The following is a 19,285-nucleotide window of genomic DNA, read 5'->3' on the forward strand; positions in this document are numbered from 1 at the left end:
AATGCAACAAAAATTTAACAAAAAATGTAACAAAAATTCAACAAAAATGCAACAAAAATTCAACAAAAATGTGACAAAAATTCAACAAAAATGTAACAAAAATTCAACAAAATGTGACAAAAATGTGACATAAAATTCAACAAAAATGTGACAAAAATTCAACAAAAATGCAACAAAAATGCAACAAAAATTCAACAAAAATGTAGCAAAATTACTTGAAAAAGTAACAAAAATGCAACAAAGTGACAGATAAAAGTGATAAAAAAAACGCCAATGAAAAGTAACAAAAAAGTGACAAAAAATGTGTGACGAATACACAACAAAAAAGATTATTATTATTTTTTTTCAAAAACGTGATGAACAGTGTTGGGGGAAACGTATTCCAAAAGCAACGAGTCACACAAATATAAACCTTTTTTCAGTAAATACATATTAATCATTACATTTCAGTCAGACCTGTTCCCGGTGCGTGTTGGTCTCCACAGGGCTGCCCTTTGTCACCGGTTCTGTTCATTACCTTTATGGAAGACCCAGGACACGCTGGTGGGACTATGTCTCCGAGCTGGCCTGGTGTCGCCTCGGGGTCAGAACAGCTGGAGGAGGTGTGTGTGGATCGGGAAGTTTGGGCATCTCTGCTGAGACTGCTGCCCCCGCGACCCGGTGAAGAAAATGGATGGATGGACATATTACGTTTTTAGAGCTGTAATCACTAATATACAATAATATTACAGTTTTTTAATAACTTGCTCAACGCTGGTGATGACAATGCAAGAACAGTTTTTTTTAGGTCTCAGCTTTCAAAAGAGGCGTTACTCTGGCCTATAGGGTTGTTTACTGTACAGGGATGACAAAGCCCCCTGAAGCGCCCTCCACTGGCAGCACGGGGAATTAACCATGGAATAAAACATGTTATACCATGGTCTGGGTGAATACTGGATTCTGATTGGCTGGTTCATTATTTTGGTATAACCGCACACGTAGTCCGGTAGTTAAATCACTGGGATATCACTCTGCTGTGGCGTCGCCATAGCAACGCCTGACACTGCTGAATCAGATAAAGGCGTAATTACTGACTGACAGGAACGTATGAGATGGATTGTTTAATTTCAACGTTTTTGGCCAAAACAAAACGTTTGCTAAATGTTTGTAGAGGAGAGTGAGCAGCTAGGTTAGCTACTGTTAATAACATATGAGCTTTACATTTCTATTGAAAACGGTTAAGGCTATTCATCATTTTCAGGCGTACATAAAATGATCCTGCATTGAAGCATATTTGTCTGGATTAGTAAAGTCAAACATAAAAGTTTGAGTTGGGGGGGCCCAGGTGTGAGCGACTCCACCGCAGCTGTTTCCATAAACAGTTGAGCTGGTTGAGCTAGCTAGCTTTAGCTTCAGGTTAAACAGCGTAAAAGTGAAATAACTCCTGCCCACGAGTGCCGCACATCGGTGTTTACTTCCAGGGAAAAGTGTTTCCGGGTTAGTCCTGTGTGTTGTGATTCTGTGCTGATGTTGTGTCGTTGAGCCTGACTGAGATCCTCGTAATAGCTGCGGAGAATGACTCGCTCTGAGACCAGCCTTCAGTGACCGGCTAATAACCCACACAAAATAGTCCCGTAGTCTGGCAGATTTAGTGAGTTTAGTCAATGAAACAAATATTTATTATAAATGTTGCGTTTGTGGGACCCTGGTATAAGCGGATTAAACAACGAGGAGCCGCATTAGACGTTATAATGCAGGAGTAACACCACTCCGCTGCGCGTCGTGGTGTTCTTGACTCCGCGTCGTGGTGTTCTTGGACTCCGCGTCGTGCATTATAACCGTCTAACGCACGGCTCCTCGTTGTTTAATCCTTATGTACAGCAGATGTGTGTGTTCAGAGATCAGCTTCACATCTGTGTCTCCAGTCGTTTCATTACTGAGGTTGTTTCCGTGGAGAACATGCACAGACGTCACTCAGAGGCCGGGGGGTCCAGGGGGGCGGGGGGGGGGGGGGGGGGGGGGGGGTTTCCTCTGCACCGCGCTCTGATGAGTAATGTGTTTCGCAGGTCGAGGCTTGTCCGGCGCCGCGCTGCACAGTGGAGGGGGGGCAGAGGGGGGTGAGCAGGAATGAGGGGGGGGGGGGGCTCTGTTCTGACTGCTGTTACGTTCAGGTGTGACGGGGGGAGGGCTGTGGGGTTAGAGCTTCACTCGGGTTTAACCTCTTAACCTCCTACAGTTCGACTTTACCCAAATCTAAAAGCGTCTTGAAAATAAGCGTCAAAATAGCAACGGAAACGGGGATAGAAACACAACCAAAAAGTGACAAAAAAGCCACAAAGGAGCAACAAAAGAGAGACGGAAAGGAACAAAAAAACGCTTTAAAGATTTGACGGCTTTGCAGAAAAAGTTACAATCAGTGTTGTGGGTCTTGAGGCATTACACTGTCCTATAGGCTGTAAACTTTTAGATTGAGGTAATGCTGAAGTAGAGAAAAAGTGCTTGGTTCAGATGAGTGCAAAGAGTGACAAAAAATCCACAAAAATGTAGCAAAAATGCAACAAAAATTCAACAAAAATGTGACAAAAATGTGACAAAATGTGACAAAAATTCAACAAAAATGTGACAAAAATGTGACAAAAATGTGACAAAAATGCAACAAAAAATTCAACAAAAATTCAACAAAAATTCAACAAAAATTCAACAAAATTCAACAAAAATTCAACAAAAATTCAACAAAAATGTGACAAAAATGTGACAAAAATTCAACAAAAATGTGACAAAAATTCAACAAAAATGTGACAAAAATTCAACAAAAATTTGACAAAAATTCAACAAAAATGTGACAAAAATGAAAAAGAATTAAAAAACATACAAAAGGTGACACAACACAGCAACAGCGCGAGGAAAAAGGTCAGTTTTGTGGGTCTTAGCTTTCAAATGAGGTGTCACACAGCCACAGAGGACAGAATGCATTTGGTTTAGGCGGCTGGTAAGAGGTTAAAACATGTATTTGTGGAAGTGTCACAATTACGCTAATTTGGGCCAGGCTGGTCAGAGTCCAGGGCTGTTTCTCAGTCCCAGTCCGGCCCTGCTGTCTTTTCTGCATTTCTTCATTTAAATTCCTGCTTCACTGAAATAAAATGATAATTACGCAGCTGATGTTATCTTTGTAAATAAGTCATGTTGTCAAAAGCATTAATCAGATTTCTGTCAGGAGGCGTTTCTCTGCCAGGGGTTATGTGATGCTGCAGTGCCCTCTGGTGGCGGCAACGGAGATGAACCTTTTCAATGCATGAAATGAGAACTTGCTGATAAAAGTGAAAATGATAGCAAGTCGTGGTTTTGTTGGTTTAAAAAAGGCACTATCGATGCACTGGGGTTACATTTATTACGACAAAAGCACAGGTTGAACAAGATATCGAGCATCTTTTCCTCATTTGAAAGCTAAGACCCATCAGAGAGAGTTTAAAGGCGAATATGAACGTGTTTGCTTTCTGTCAGGAAGATGAACTCTCTCCCTCCCCCCGCTCCAGCTTATTTAACCTCTTAACCCCCACCGGAACTGAGCACATTTTCTCCAGTTTGGCTTTACCCGAATCTGAAAGCTTCTAGAAAAAAAGCGACGGAAACGAGACGAGCACAAGACGAAAAAAATGACGCAAAAATGGCCCAAAAGAGCAACAAAAATTGACAAGAGAGCGATGGAAAAATGTGACAAAAGAGAAACAAGAAAGTGATTTAAAAAAAAGCAAACAAAAAAAGTGACAACAATGCAAGGAAAAAATATATTTTTGTTGGTCTTAGCTTTCAAATGAGGCATTATACTGGCAAAAGAGACACAAAGAGACTGAGGCCCCGTCTGAAACTGGTAAATTGATAAGAGGTCTAAGGTCAAACCGGATGTGCGTCAGCGTCCGCCATGATAAGAAGCTTCCGAATTGGTCTGTCAGTGAGGAAGTAGTTAGGAAAAGGAGCCTCAATGCTAACTAGCATAGCCACTTAAGCATAGGGACCTCTGGTGCTAACTAACCGGTGATTAGGAGCTATGTGCCGTCCCATAAGCCACTGCGCCAAACCCCTCCCACCCTCCAGTGATTCATGCACAACCACTGTTGATTGAAAGGAGCACATTTGATAAAAAAAAATTAGAATAAAAAATAAGATTCTGCACAACCCTTGTCGTCTCCGCAGCTCAGTCACATGTCAGCGTGTTAAAGCAGTGGATTTATACTCTGAGTACCCCCTACCTTGAGGATTTTGCCAATATTATTACAAAGTGACCAACTAAATTAATATTATACAGTATTTAACAGTGTGTTGTGTTCAAAATTAAGCTAAAATACTCTCAAAATCAAACCATTTACTGAAAAACATGATTAAAACTAACTTTCCTTTGAAATTCATATCGAAATTCTACTCAGTTTCACCTTCTTTTTTTTAAATCTGAAATAATTCCAAGTACCCCCTGTTAAGTGCTCAAGTACCCCTGGTTGGGAAACACTGTGTTAAAGAGTAGACGGATTAAATAAAGCAGTTTGTGCTTTTGCTTTCACATGGATCATTTGCTGCTGTAGCTTTATGGACCAGCTGTTGAGATAAAAAAAAGGCTAAAGGGAAATGTGAAGGATCATTTTATTTGGACACTATGTTGTTGTTGTTGTTGCATATACAATACAGTAGGGGGCGACATGCACTTTCGTTTGTCCTGCAGTCTGCCAATAACCTTAAAGAGTAACTAAACACCAAATCCACTTTTTTTACTGATAAACGGTCTAAATGGTTGTTGAATAGAGTTAGCTACATGTCCCAGTCAATATGTTGACATTTGGTGCAAACTTGTTCAAAATCTCACTTTTGTGTCTAAAACCGCAGGGTTAGCGCCTCTACTGGTTTCACGCAGCAACTACATTTGATATTTTGCGATTGGAGGAGAGTGTGTCCACGGCGTCCAGAAAACGTCATCAGTTCTGCCTCTGTGCCTCTGTGGCCCCGCCCACACACGCCTCCGTCACGTAGCAACCAGGACACGCGTCGCGCACACACCGCCTGAGCTCATGAGTCAAACCAGTAGATGGCGCCCCTGCGATGCTCACACTTCAGCTGAGGTGGAGTAGAGGAATAAATCCCTTAGAAAAGCTCCTGTGCGATGCTCTCTCTCTGTTTGCAGTCACTGACAGCGAGCGAGTCGTCTACCAGCGGCCATCTTTTTTTTTTTTTTCGTAGGATAGTTGCTACTAGTGATGCGCGGGTTGCGGGTTCCACCGTCGTCTTTACAGCAGGTTTTTGGCATAAATATACGTCGGATTTTCATAAAACAAGCAGCGTTTTGCAGCTTGTGATCCAGAGAACGCTTTTGTGGAGCTCATGTCTCTTATTTTCCACCGTATGTGGGAGAGAGAGAGCGCGCGATGACACGCCAGTGCTGTTCATACGGATCATATTTGTAAGGCGTAATATTTAATGGTTGCGGGGCGGGCTGGGTCGGGTTAGAACCTGCTCCAAATGCGGGACCCGCGGGTTGAAAAAAACCCTGACCCGCATCACTAGTTGCTACATCAAGCAATCACAAGTCATGAGAATGTACCAACTCTCCTACGAAAAAATAAACCTTGCGCACAGTCGTGAAACCGGTAACAGCCGTCTGTCAGTCCTGTCAGATCGAGGGGCGTGGTCTGAGACTGTCAACAGAGCAGACCCCGCCCACACACTCACCCCCCTCGTCTCCCCCAAAGCCTCCGAGACCACCCCTTTCTCAGCACTTTTTGACTTTACTTTGTGGGTGGGGAAAGGCTCTGCCACGCCCGTTTAGTTGCACTTTAAAGAAGAAGAACAGCAGTTGGTGATGTCACTTCCCCTTCCCCTGGGTGAGGACGGTCGAATTGGGTAAATGCTGCTGAAGCTCTAGTTCTAGTTCTAGCTCTAGTTAACTGCAGAGATCTAACAGTCGACCCCATGAAAGGTTATGGATCAGTTGCTCGTGTTTGTGCTTATGAGGCGATAATTTGATGGTTTCAGACGCAGCCTGAGAGTAACTGTGTTTCTGTGTGGAGTTTGCACGTTCTCTTCGCGTCAGGGCGGGCCACTCCCACCTGAACCGAGCACATTTTCTCCAGCTTTACCCCAATCCAAAAGCTTCTGGAAAAAAGGTGTGAAAATAGCGACAAAACTGAGACAAAAACAAGGATGAAAATGTGAAAAAAGTGAGAAAAAATTGACCAAAAACTTACAAAAAATGTACAAAAAATGGAGAAAATGCTCTCGGTTCAGGCGGGAGTTAAAAATATTATAACTAAGAATTTTCCTCCTCCTACATGTTCCTCCATGTCCTAATGTGTAGAATGAGCTCAGACCTGTTCACCACAACTGCCTCTACAATCCTGCACTGTCGCTCAGAAGTGCCGGTGTGACGTCGAGATGCACTTCTTGGTCAAGCTGCACTGACAGTATCAGTGCGCATGTGCATATGTCTTTGTTTCTCATTAAAAACGCGTTATTAACAGCTGGTAAACTTTGTCTTGCATAATATTACGTAACTAAAGAGCAGACGACTCTTTCCTCAGCAACTTTTATTATTGACAAAACTTGTACTTTTTTTGTCTTTAAAGCCTTTATTTTCAACAGGCAGATATTTAGAGGCAAATTGTTTTAGCAGCTACGTCATTTACTAACTACATGTAGAATAGACTGCCTAATTCGACAGTAAAATTGATAAAATCATGTTATTTGCTGAAAAAGCGGAACTCTATGGCTGAATGTAAAATGACTCGATAGTTCTGCACATGCGCAGCAACGAGAAGTAGTGCAACTCGACAAGCCGTCTGTTTCGATTGTACACCGGCATGCATGTGCTTAATATAGAACAGGGGTCACCAACGTGGTGCCCGCGGGCACCCAGGGGCCCTTTGGGGCATGTCCAGTAGCCCTTGGGACTTTTCTAAAGTGTAAAACACTTCATTTTCTTGAATCTAATTCTTAAAATTACAGTTATGTCAGTTCTTGTGACTCAGTGCGAGTTTAAAATAAAGCTATTTTAATATAATATGGGGTCAATATCCTATAAGTGAACAGTGTACGTTTAAGTCTTTAGGATTTGTTTTTAACTGGTAGCCCTCGAACAACTTAATGCTCTTAAAGTAGCCCTCAGCTGAAATAAGGTTGGTGACCCCTGATATAGAAGCTGCAGTTACACCTATGACCTAAGGTGGCAGTAGTGAGCATAAAATGACCAATTTGCATCTAGTCCCTTTCAGCTCTGGAGCTCCAGACAGGTGGAAACTGAACCCTCCAGTTTGACCAAAATCTGACTGTTTGCTGTTTGTTGCAGAGACCGGAGACAAACAGGCCACCGAGTGTGTCACATGTGAGGACGACTATTACCAGTGAGTGTCTGGAGCTCATCCAGGAGCTCATGGAGAATTCAGTTCATTTTGTATTTATTTGTGCATTTTAATGAGACAGAGCAGCTAATGAACTGACATGATAAACATATGAACTTTATTTATCCTCATTCTCTGTCTGCTTGTGTACAAGTCTTTTCATGGTTTAGCACCAAAGTACATCTCTGACATGTTAGAGCCGTATGAACCATCTCAGGGAGGGGCCTCCTGGTGGTTCCCAGAGTCAGGACTAAACACGGTGAGGCTGCGTTTCAGTTTCACGCAGCTAAAATCTGGAACAGTCCTCACGAGGATGTGAGACAGGCCTCAACTCTGACAATGTTCAAATCCAGGCTGAAAATGGTTCTTTTTGCCCGTGCATTTGACTGAAAGTATTTTATCTGCACTCTTGCCTTTTACTGTAATTGATACATTTTTATGTTGATGTCCAGAGGAGAAGGAGCGACATAACAGAGGTTAGGTAACATTGTGTGAACAAGCAGGTAAAAATAGTGCTCAAGACAGAGTGAAATAGTGCTCAAGACAGAGCGAATCAAAACAAGACTTACAAATGCATATAACTGAAAGTATTTTATCTACACTCTTGCCTTTTACTGTAATTGATTGATTTTATGTTGATGTTTTTATTGATTGTATTCGTTTTCTTATATTTATGCAACTGTGAAGCACTTTGAATTGCCTTGTGTATGAATTGTGCTCTACAAATAAACTTGCCTTGCCTTGCCTTGCCTCTGTGTGTGTGTCAGGTTGGGGTCAGACTGCCACAAGTCCTGCCCCGAGCGGAGCTACAGCGTGGAGGAGACCCGCGAGTGTGTCCAGTGTGAGGACGACCACTGTGAGAACTGTGACGATGCTCAGTGCTACTGGTGTGAGGAGGGGTTCTACGTGTCCGGTGAGTCCTTCTGTCCACTCACCGAATACAAACTCCCCGTGGGAATCGGGCAGGTGTGTAATCCAAAGGTTTGGAGAGGTTCCCTGTTCCAGCCAGGGTCGGGTCGGGTCAGCAGTTTAATGCTGAGGTGAGAGTTTGTGCTCGCTCTGTGTGACTGTTGTTCAGGCTCACTGTGATTAGAGCAGGGGTGTCCAAACTATGGCCCGCGGGCCAACTGCGGCAAATTCTAAAAATATAATTGTTTGCAATTGTTTTGCTTTAATTGAATATCTATGAAATGAAAATCCATTAATAGAAAGCTGTGATGAAGGCTGTTTTCATTTTTACTTTAAGCTTTTAGCGTGTGTGTTAGCATGCGTGTTAGCGTGTGTGTTAGCATGCGTGTTAGCGTGTGTGTTAGGGTGTTTGTTATCGTGTTAGCCATTTATGAAGCTGTATTGCAGATGTCAACTCCTCATAACTGCATCATGAAGTAACTCCACTTTTTGCTGTGGTATTTATGTTTCTACTACTGCAAAAGTTGTATTAGTGGAGAGAGGGGGCGGAGTTAACTGAATCCAAGCGTTTTGTCTTCCGGGTTATAAAAATACCTCCAGAAAATACTTATGTTTATCATTAAATAGTGCTCCATAGTGGTAGAGGTACAATATATCATATAAATGCCTATACTTTACTTTGGAAAGGCTAAAATAGCAGATACAGATCCTTTAATGCATAAATGCTGTATTATATTTGAGCACTTTGACAATAAATGTGTTTATTATTGATTATTTATTTTAGCAGCTTCAGTCCTCCATAGACATCAGTAGATAGTCCCCGCCTCTTCCAGAACTCCAAATGTTCCCCTGCCGGCGCTGAGCAGAGCTTCTGTACCTGCGTTTCAGACGGGGTGTGCGTGGACCACTGCGGGCCCGGCTTCTTCGTGGACGTGGAGAGCCAGGACTGTGAGCCGTGTCACCGGGCGTGTCGCACCTGTGGGGGGCCTCGATTCGACGACTGCGACACCTGTGAGGAAGACTTCACCCTGACCCGAGGGGAGTGTCTGGAGGACAAGCAGCTGCAGAGCTGCAAAGACAAGTTCTACAGGACCAGTATGGAAACACAAACCTCACACATGGAGACGTGTTTCACTCTGTGATCATATGTGCTCGTGTTTCCCTCAGGTCAGGGGCTGTGTCAGCCCTGCCACTCGTCCTGCCAGTCCTGCTCCGGCTCCACCAGACAAGACTGTCTCAGCTGCAGTGCTGGTGAGCTCCTCCTGAAGGCCATTTAGACCAGGGGTTCCTAAACGTTTTGGAGCCGTGTACCCCCCCCCTGAAGCTTTGGGTGACGAGTCGTGTACCCCTTACTTTGACACAATTGAAAGCACTGGGAATCTCACATGGAATTATGTCCATGTCCTCCCTTATTGTAGTGAACTCAAGCAGGTTTTACACATTCAGTATTGTTTTGCTCGTCTGGGTGATTAAGGCTATTAATAATATGTAGATTACATTTTTTATGTTAGTGTGAGTGGGTAAAGAGTGTTTTGCTTTGTCCCAGTGGACCAGGACTCTGCTGCTTTTGTCACTTAATTAAAGGTGTGCAATTGTGGAATAATTTGGAGATGGAAATGAAACGATGTCCAAACATCAACCTGTTCAAATATGAATACAAACAAAAGACTTTTGAATTCGTGCTCTACAAGTCGGGGCCGGATTAAATCATCTCGCGGGCTGGATCACCCTGAGTTATGATTTTTTTATTAAAGAAATAGCCTGCTCCAGCTTATTTGTTGATTTTTTTTGTCTTATTTTCATGACTAATTTGACTTTATTTTCATTTTTTTTCTTCTTGTTCTTGTTCTTGTTCTTGTTCTTCTTCTTGCTCTTCTTGTTCTTCTTCTTGTTCTTCTTGTTCTTCTTCTTGTTTTTGTTCTTCTTCTTGCTCTTCTTGTTCTTGTTCTTGTTCTTCTTGTTCTTCTTCTTGTTTTTGTTCTTCTTCTTGTTCTTCTTGTTTTTGTTCTTCTTCTTGTTCTTGTTCTTGTTCTTGTTCTTGTTCTTGTTCTTGTTCTTGTTCTTGTTCTTGTTCTTGTTCTTCTTGTTCTAATGCCAAACTGGAGGAAACGCGCTCGGTAAAGGCGGGATAAGGGAGTAGCTGATCGCTCTTTGAGGTCCTCTCTCATAATCCCCGTGTTGTTCCTCCAGGGCAGTTCGTGACTCCAGATCAGACGTGCGTGAGCCGTTGTTCTCCCGGGACCTTCCCCAACGCGACGTCGGGCCGCTGTGACGAGTGCTCCCGGGGCTGCATGGCCTGCCAGGACGCCCGGCTGTGCCTGCGCTGTCGTCACGGGCTGGTCCTGGAGGAGGGGGCCTGCTCTGAGCGCTGCATCAGGTCACAGCTCTCTCTCTCTCAGCCCCTAAACTGTCCGAGGTGTGTCATCCATGTGTCATCCTTCTGTTCTGTCACTCAGAGGGTTCCCCCGGGACGGAGTGTGCCAGCCCTGCCTGTCTGAGTGCCTGTCCTGCCAGGGGAACGCGTCCACCTGCCTGAGCTGCCAGCCGCACTACTTCCTGGTGGAGCAGTCCTGCCTGGGGCGCTGTCCGGAGGGTTACTTTCCCTCAGGGACGGAGTGCCAGCCCTGCCCCGCGGACTGTGTGGACTGTAACCAGGACGGACTCTGCAAAAGTGAGACCCGCCTGCCGTGCACCCACAGAGGTTTAGTCTCCTCGGCTTTTTACTGAGCGCCGCGAGGAGAGTTTGTACGAATTGTATACACGATTCAGCTTACACTTTCTACACTTTCAACAGATTAAAAGTGAGACTCGTATCTATGGCTGTATTCACAAGTTAAAGGAATAGGCCACCGTTTTTACATACTGAGATATGCTCTTACCTCACTTTAGCCGAGTTAATGTATCCCCGTCTGGTCTTTGTCCGTGCGCTCTGTCAGGCAAACGGAGCACATACGCAGCCTCTCCCACATGTCACATAGCTCCAAAAAAGCTCACGATAGAAGCTACCAAGCTCTTCCACGTGTACCCTATTTAAATAAAGTTACGTGAAGTGTTTTCATGCGAAGTATATTTACACAGAAATGTAGCATGTAGATTTTATAAGCAGATAAAAAGGGGGACTATATTGTGAGGCGTAATGATACGAGGAGCAAAACGTCCGCGCAGTAACTCCTAAAGGTTATTGACGGAAGTGAGCGGGGGAAGTCTTTAGGAGTTACTGCGCGGACGTTTTGCTCCTCGTATCATTACGCCTCACAATATTACTCGGCTAAAGTGAGGTAAGAGCATATCTCAGTATGTAAAAACGGTGGCCTATTCCTTTAATCAAATCTGTAATCCCTGCAGTTCGAACATGGTTTGAAATCATCTCTGTCTTATTGTGTATAAAGCTGCTGACGCTGTAGCTTAGCTCATGTTCTGAAATGTGATTCTTGTATTGGTTTAGCAGTTTCCCTTCAGTGTTTATAATATAATCTGCACAGTGGACCATAATTTAACACCTTGAGTGCTGAGCTGTTTTGGGGATTTAGCTGTTGAGTCCACAATCCACAATTCATGATATTTGTAGCACCACAGTGTATTCTATGTTATACCTACACATGCTATAGCTCGTTTGAAAGGTGAGACTCTCATTAGTGTTTTATGAAGCACTCTCCTTTCTGATTAACTCCTCTCTGGACGGACACTAGCGTTATGTGAAGAGGCAAATGTGGCTTGTGCATTTATACAGCCTGGTTCTCGGATTGAAGACTTCTCAGTCGTCCTAGGACTGATTTTAACCATTTAAAGGGGGGGGGCTTTTTCAAGCTTTACATGATGTTATTATGTCATTCCCTCATTAAAAACATGCCTGAAGTGTTGCCTTGGCACATTCACGTATTTTTGAGTAATCTGTCAAAACTCTGATGGTCCCGGGAGAACAACGGATCCCATTTTAGGGATAGGTTTGCCTGAGTCCTCCTAGGAACGCCCCCACCTCCTGGAGACGCCTCCGAGCTTTCGTCACCAGCCGAGTAACCAACCACTGCTCCTCAGCAGAACCCCCTCCCCACTGATGCCACAGACAGCGTGTGGAGGGGGCGTGTCGGAAAGGCTCAGAGGTTCTTAAAGAGACAGAGGCCTATTTCAAGACATTCACTACAGCCATTTTGAGAGAGACATTTTATACAAGGCAGTTATTCTAATTTACTGCATTTACAGACCAACAGAAGGTTTGGTCATCATTGTAGTGTGATATAGACTGGTGCTATGTGACTGAAAAAAACATAATACCCCCTCTTTAAAAACTCAGAGAAATGTTAAAATCTCAACTGTTTCGATCTTTTCATGTGAAGCCGCTCTGTTTTGTCAAACGCTCCAGAGAGCGAGAGAGAAGTGTCGGCTTTACAGCTGTTCACTACACAACACCACGTCCCCCGGACTAAAAAGAAACGCAATAAAATATATGAAATGTCCAGATGTGACTTTTCACAAGTTTTGTTTTTCTTCATTTATTTAACTTCTGTTCATCACAGAGCTCCCAAAATCTGTCTAGTTTTGTTTTTGTTAGTTTTTCCATTGTTGGCACTCCATTATTAATTACATGATGTTTGTAGCGGTGTAAAAACTACAGGCCAGAAGAATGAGAGATCACATTTTCTTTTTACAAAGCCTAAAGTTTACATACATTTCATTAATATTTGGTCAAAGTGCCTTTAAACTGTGTAACTTGGTCAAACATTTTGGATTTCCTTCCACGAGCTTCTCACAACCGTTGGAGGAGTTTTGGTCCAATCGTCCAAACAGAACTGAGACACATGAAGGTTAAAGCTACAGTAATCTTAGTGTGTAAACTTCTGACTTTGTAGAAAGACAAACACATATAGTGTATGTAAACATCTGGCTCCCGCTGTATGTATAGTTTTTCTCTGGTCATGTTTAAACCCCTGTGGCTCACACATGTGGTGTTTCAGAGTGTGCCCAGTACTACTTCCTCCACGAGGCGCTCTGCGTGGACGACTGCCCCGACGGCTTCTTCGTGTTCAACAAAAATTAAACAAAAATGTGACAAAAATTCAACAAAAATGTGACAAAAATTCAACAAAAATGTGACAAAAATTCAACCAAAAAATTACAAAAATTCAACAAAAACTCAACAAAAAAATTACAAAAATTAAACAAAAATGTGACAAAAATTAAACAAAAATGTGACAAAAATGTCAAAAATTCTACAAAAAAATTACAAAAATTCAACAAAAATGTGAAAAAAATTCAACAAAAAAATTACAAAAATTCAACAAAAACTCAACAAAAAAATTACAAAAATTCAACAAAAATTCAACAAAAATTCAACAAAAAAATTACAAAAATTCTACAAAAATGTGACAAAAATCTACAAAAAAAATGACAAAAATTCAACAAATAAAATGAAAAAAAAAAAAACATAATAAAGGTGACACAACACAGCAACAACGCGAGGAAAAAGATCAGTTTTGTGGGTCTTAGCGTTCAAATGAGGTGTTACACAGACCGATATATTGTCCAAAGAGGACAGAATGCATTTGACTTCTGACTTTGTAGAAAGACAAACACATATAGTGTATGTAAACATCTGGCTCCCGCTGTATTTATAGTTTTTCTCTGGTCATGTTTAAACCCCTGCGGCTCACACATGTGGTGTTTCAGAGTGTGCCCAGTACTACTTCCTCCACGAGGCGCTCTGCGTGGACGACTGCCCCGACGGCTTCTTCGTGTCGGAGCAGCAGCAGGAGTGCGGTCGGTGCCACGGGAACTGTTCGTCCTGTGACGGGCCCGACTCGGACGACTGCATCGCGTGTAAGGACCACAGAGCCGTGCGCTTCAGGGGGAAGTGCCTGAGCCAGTGTCCCAGCAGCACCTACTACGACCGGACCACCAACGAGTGCAGAGGTGGGTCCACACGGCTCCTCCCCAACACCAGGGGGGTTTCTCACAGCACTGTGGGAGGAAAATACATTTGGAATTTCTCACATCTTATCTTTATTCCACGCTGTCCTGTTCATATTTACAGATTATGGCCAATGAGAATATGATAACATGTGATTGTTTGGGTGTTATTACACTGCGTTCCAAATTAATATGCAAATGACATTTTTCTAAGATTTTCAAGTCTTTAACTGGTCGAGGATCATTTAAATGTGGTTGAAAAAATCTCCCAGTGAAAACAGTATTTATTTCAAAAATAAATATAGTAAAAACCTCAAAATCCACTGTTCCAAATTATTATGCAACTCATCGTTTCAATACATTTTAAAGCTTGTAATTAACTGAAAATGGTCATTTGTTGAATTTGCAGTAGGGATGGGCGATACCACATTTTTTGGAATCGATACGATACCGATACTTTTGGGGTCTTTTTTGTCGATATCGATACCGATACTGGTCATTTCATATGGGTGAATGTATTTCAATCAATATAAATTTCTAAAACTGGTTGTTTTACATAATTAACTGGTCAATTAAAATTATATTTCTTTAACTGGTTGATTAAACAATACTAATGTGAAATTAAATAGATAAACAACATTTAAAAATAATACTTAAATGACAAACAGAACCTAAACCAGAATGATATGCCCGGCTCAGTTCAATCCTTTGCTGTTGTGACTGTTTTGGCTCAGAACAAAGAAATAAATCATCCTTTTGTGTTGATAATTGCTGCCCCGCCTTCCTTTTACATAATGCAAATTAGTATCGATACTTTTTGCCCAATATCGATACTTAAAAAGTAGCCGTTTGGTATCGATATATCAATACTTTGGTATCGATCCGCCCATCCCTAATTTGCAGCATTAGGAGGTCATATTTACTGAAATCAAAAGCTGTTTCAATCAAAAAAATATGAACAGGTCAAGTTATATTTTACCAAAGGAGCCCTTGTGTGATGCAGCTTCAAAATTCTTAAATCCATTAAACTTGTGAGTTTTTTGGAGAGTTTCTGCTTGGATTTGTTTGCAGGATGTCAGAATAGCCTCCCAGAGCTGCTGTTTGGATGAAAACTGCCTCCCACCCTCATAGACGTTTTTTTTGTTGAGGCTCCAAAGGTTCTCAACAGGGCTGAGGTCAGGGGAGGAGGGGGTCCACATCATGAGTTTCTCTCCTTTTTTGCCCATAGCAGCCAGTGATGCAGAGGTTTTCTTTACAGTATGACATGGTGCGTTGTCATGCATGAAGATGATCTTGTTCGGGAAAGCACGGCTTTTCATTTTGTAGCATAGAAGACAGTGGTCAGTCAGAAACTCCACATATTTTTCAGGGGTCATTTTCACACCTTCAGGGAGCCTAAAAGGGCCTAAAGGGGCCGACCAGCTCTCTCACCATGACTCTGGCCCAAAACATGACTCCGCCCCCTCCTTACTGACGCCACAGCCTTGTTGGGACATTGTGGTCATTCACCAACCATTCACTACTCCATTGATTTGACCATCCAGGGCTACACGGCCTCATCAGTGAACAAGACCGTTTGAAAATGAGTCCTCATGTATTTCTGAGCCTCTGCAGCTGTTTCTGCTTCAGCTTCAATGAACAGTTTAGGGGGGGCCCGGATAGAAGGTTTATGCACAACTGCAGCCTCTGGAGGGTCCTACACCTTCATGTTCGGGAGACTCCAGCTTTGTAGCAGCTGTTCTCTTAATCTGATGTGTTTGTCTGGCAGAAACCGTCCTCATTGTGCCTTTATCTGCACAAACCCGTGTGTGTCTGAATCATCCACAAATCTCTTATCAGTACGATGATAACGCTTAATCTTTCATGAAATATCGAAGGTTTTCATACCTAGACCAAGGCATTCAACTATTTCACGCTTTTCATCAGCAAAGATCCTTTTTCTTTCCCATATTGCTTGAAAATGATGATCTGCTTAATAAAGTGGAACGTTCTTTTTCAGTAGTTTTTCCCTTAACTGGGCTTAACCTGAAAACTAATCATCCCAGGTCTCTGAGATTAATGTCAGTGATTCATAGAGCCCCAAGACACGATACCATCCATGAGTTTCATAAATATATCTTTTTTTTTCCCCCTTTTTGACACAAAAATACAATTTGCATAATCATTTGGAACGCAGTGTACAGTGGGAGGAAAATGCATGTGAACCCTTTGGAATTTCTCACATCTTATCTTTATTCCACGCTGTCCTGTCAATGTTTATATGTTATGGCCAATGAGAATATAATAACATGTGATTGTTTGGGTTACATGGAGCATATTTCCATATTTTTCCGGTTGTGAATAAGCTCTCAGTCCTATTGAAGCCTCCTCCATGTTGCAGAATGTGATAAGTCGTGCCTGAGCTGCACGGACCACCTGCCTTCCTCCTGCCTGTCCTGTGGTGAGCGCCGCCTGCTGGATGCCTCTGGACACTGCGTGTGGTACAGCGAGTGTTCCATAAACACTTACAAGGACCCGAGCGGGCAGTGCCAGAAGTGCCACAGCTCCTGCCACCGCTGCTTCGGGCCCCGGCAGGACCAGTGCTTCAGCTGCAACCAGCCGCACTTCCTGCTCAGTGAGTTCAAGCTGGAAATGAAAGCTTTGATCTTAACCTCTTAACTCCCACCTGAACGGATCCCATTTTCTCCAGTTTTGCTTTAGCCTAATCAAAAAGCTTCTTGGGAAAAAAGCACCAAAACATCCACAAAAAATGAGAAGAAAACAAGGATGTAAACGCAACAAAAATGTGACAAAAATGTGACAAAAATGTGACAACAATTCAACAAAAATGTGACAAAAATTCAACAAAAATTCAACAAAAATGTGACAAAAATTTGACAAAAATTTGACAAAAATTTGACAAAAAAATTACAAAAATGTGACAAAAATGCAACAAAAATTCAACAAAAATTCTACAAAAATGTGACAAAAATTCAACAAAAATGTGACAAAAAATCAACAAAAAAAAAGACTTGCTTTAACCTAATCAAAAAGCTTCTTGGGACAAAAGCCCCAAAACATCCACAAAAAAATGAGAAGAAAACAAGGATGTAAACGCAACAAAAATGTGACAAAAATGTGACAAAAATGTGACAAAAATGTGACAAAAATTCAACAAAAAAATTACAAAAATGTGACAAAAATTCAACAAAAAAATTACAAAAATTCAACAAAAATGTGACAAAAATTAAACAAAAAAATTACTAAAATTCAACAAAAATGTGACAAAAATTCAACAAAAATGTGACAAAAATTCAACAAAAATTACAAAAATTCAACCAAAAAATTACAAAAATGTCAAAAATTCAACAAAAAAATTACAAAAATTTAACAAAAATGTGACAAAAATTCAACAAAAAAATGACAAAAATTCAACAAAAATGTGACAAAAATTCAACAAATAAAATGACAAAAAAAAACATAATAAAGGTGACACAACACAGCAACAACGCGAGGAAAAAGATCAGTTTTGTGGGTCTTAGCTTTGAGGCGTTACACAGACCGATATATTGTCCAAAGAGGACAGAATGCATTTGGTTTAGGCGGGTGGTAAGAGGTTAACGGTGTGTTAGTGTGGGACGATGGAATAGAACTTTACACTTGTTTCCAGATGTCACCTGTGTGCTGAGGTGCCCGGCGGGGTTCTACGCCGAGGACAAAGAGGGGCGAGTGTGTGAGCGCTGCCACTGGAGCTGTGAGCGCTGCAGCGGCCGCCACAGCCTGCAGTGTGACAGCTGTAAGCCCGGATACTTCCGCCAGGGAGGAGGCTGCGTCCAGACCTGCTCCCCGAGGTGACGCCCGCACTCTGCATACGTGTCTTATAAAGAAAGATCAGATCCACAGACCAGGCCAAGTCAAAGCCGCGGCCGTGAGTGGGTCAATGAGGAAACGGTCTGTGTGAGTCTGAGCCGCCTAACCCCAGCTGTGAGGCAAAGAATGAGGACGGCACCGGATCCTTCCTGCTCATTTTGTCTCCCAGGAAGCATAGCCTCCTTCATCCATGTTGTTTGGGAATGTCCTGGAGTTCCGGAGCTCTGGGGTGAAGTTCTGGGCTAATACAAGTGTTTATGGGATGATTGGAGGGTCTTTCATCGCCCCCTGGTGTCTCTGGACATGAAACCATGCTTGCAACTTGTCTGCCACCGGACCGGAGCCACCAATACACACTAATGGAATAACGAAGAAGAAGCTAACATGTTAACGGGCAAAGCTAACTGCGGGCTAACGTCACTTTATCAGTATTTACAGCCAAGTTTGAGTGAAAAAAAAGTATTTCCTTTGTATAACTGGATGTACAATTTCCCTCTGTCCCTTCGCCTTTTCTGTCAGCGTAGTATTTATTCTCCAAGACAATTAATAAGTAAAAAAATCGCCACTTGCTACTTCACCTGCAGTTGCGCTTATCGCCTCTAGGGGCATGAGTTACTTAGTGCTGCTTTAAACTACCTGTTCTTCTTAATAAAAAAATGTAATGATAATTAAAAAAAACATCTGATGAGCTGTGTTTTCTGAGGGGTGTTGGTATAACTTGACCTCCCTGTGATTTTCTAATACGTGACACTGTTTACTCAGGCAGTGTCGTGTTTGACCTTTGACCTTTGACCTGTCGTTCTCACTCACCTGCCCCTCCCTGACCTCTGTGCAGTCACTTTGGGGACACAGAGTCCATGTCGTGTGAGCGCTGTGACCCGTCCTGCGACGCCTGCCTGGGTCCAGGGAACACCCACTGTCTGAGCTGCCGGGAGCACTTCCTCTACCTGCCCCACAGGGGGCAGTGTGTCCAGAGCTGCCCCGAGGGCTACTACCAGGAGCGCAACAGCAAGACCTGCAGGAGGTGCCACCCGTCCTGCAAGACCTGCTCCGGTAAGAACTACCACTACTATTACTACTACTACTGCTACTACTACTACTACTACTGCTACTGCTACTGCTACTGCTACTGCTACTGCTACTGCTACTACTACTACTACTACTACTACCAGGAGCGCAACAGCAAGACCTGCAGGAGGTGCCACCCGTCCTGCAAGACCTGCTCCGGTAAGAAATACTACTACTGTTACTACTACTACTGCTGCTAC

The 19,285-nt window shown here is 42.7% G+C and overlaps 1 protein-coding gene across 1 annotated transcript; it reads left to right on the plus strand.

Annotated features, from left to right (window-relative positions):
• Positions 1-2,032: 2,032 nt before the first annotated feature.
• Positions 2,033-19,248, plus strand: LOC306977361 (proprotein convertase subtilisin/kexin type 5-like; the record flags this gene model as incomplete). Its single annotated transcript, XM_079575662.1, has 12 exons — positions 2,033-2,096; positions 7,304-7,358; positions 8,123-8,268; positions 9,153-9,359; positions 9,432-9,515; positions 10,455-10,641; positions 10,721-10,935; positions 13,929-14,171; positions 16,549-16,782; positions 17,818-17,998; positions 18,853-19,070; positions 19,235-19,248. The coding sequence occupies 12 exons, from the start codon at positions 2,033-2,035 to the stop codon at positions 19,246-19,248; spliced, it is 1,848 nt and encodes a 615-aa protein (XP_079431788.1).
• Positions 19,249-19,285: the final 37 nt, after the last annotated feature.

Source organism: Gobius niger (genome assembly GCF_951799975.1).
Source record: "Gobius niger genome assembly, chromosome: 1".
In the NCBI taxonomy this organism is placed as follows: domain Eukaryota; kingdom Metazoa; phylum Chordata; class Actinopteri; order Gobiiformes; family Gobiidae; genus Gobius; species Gobius niger.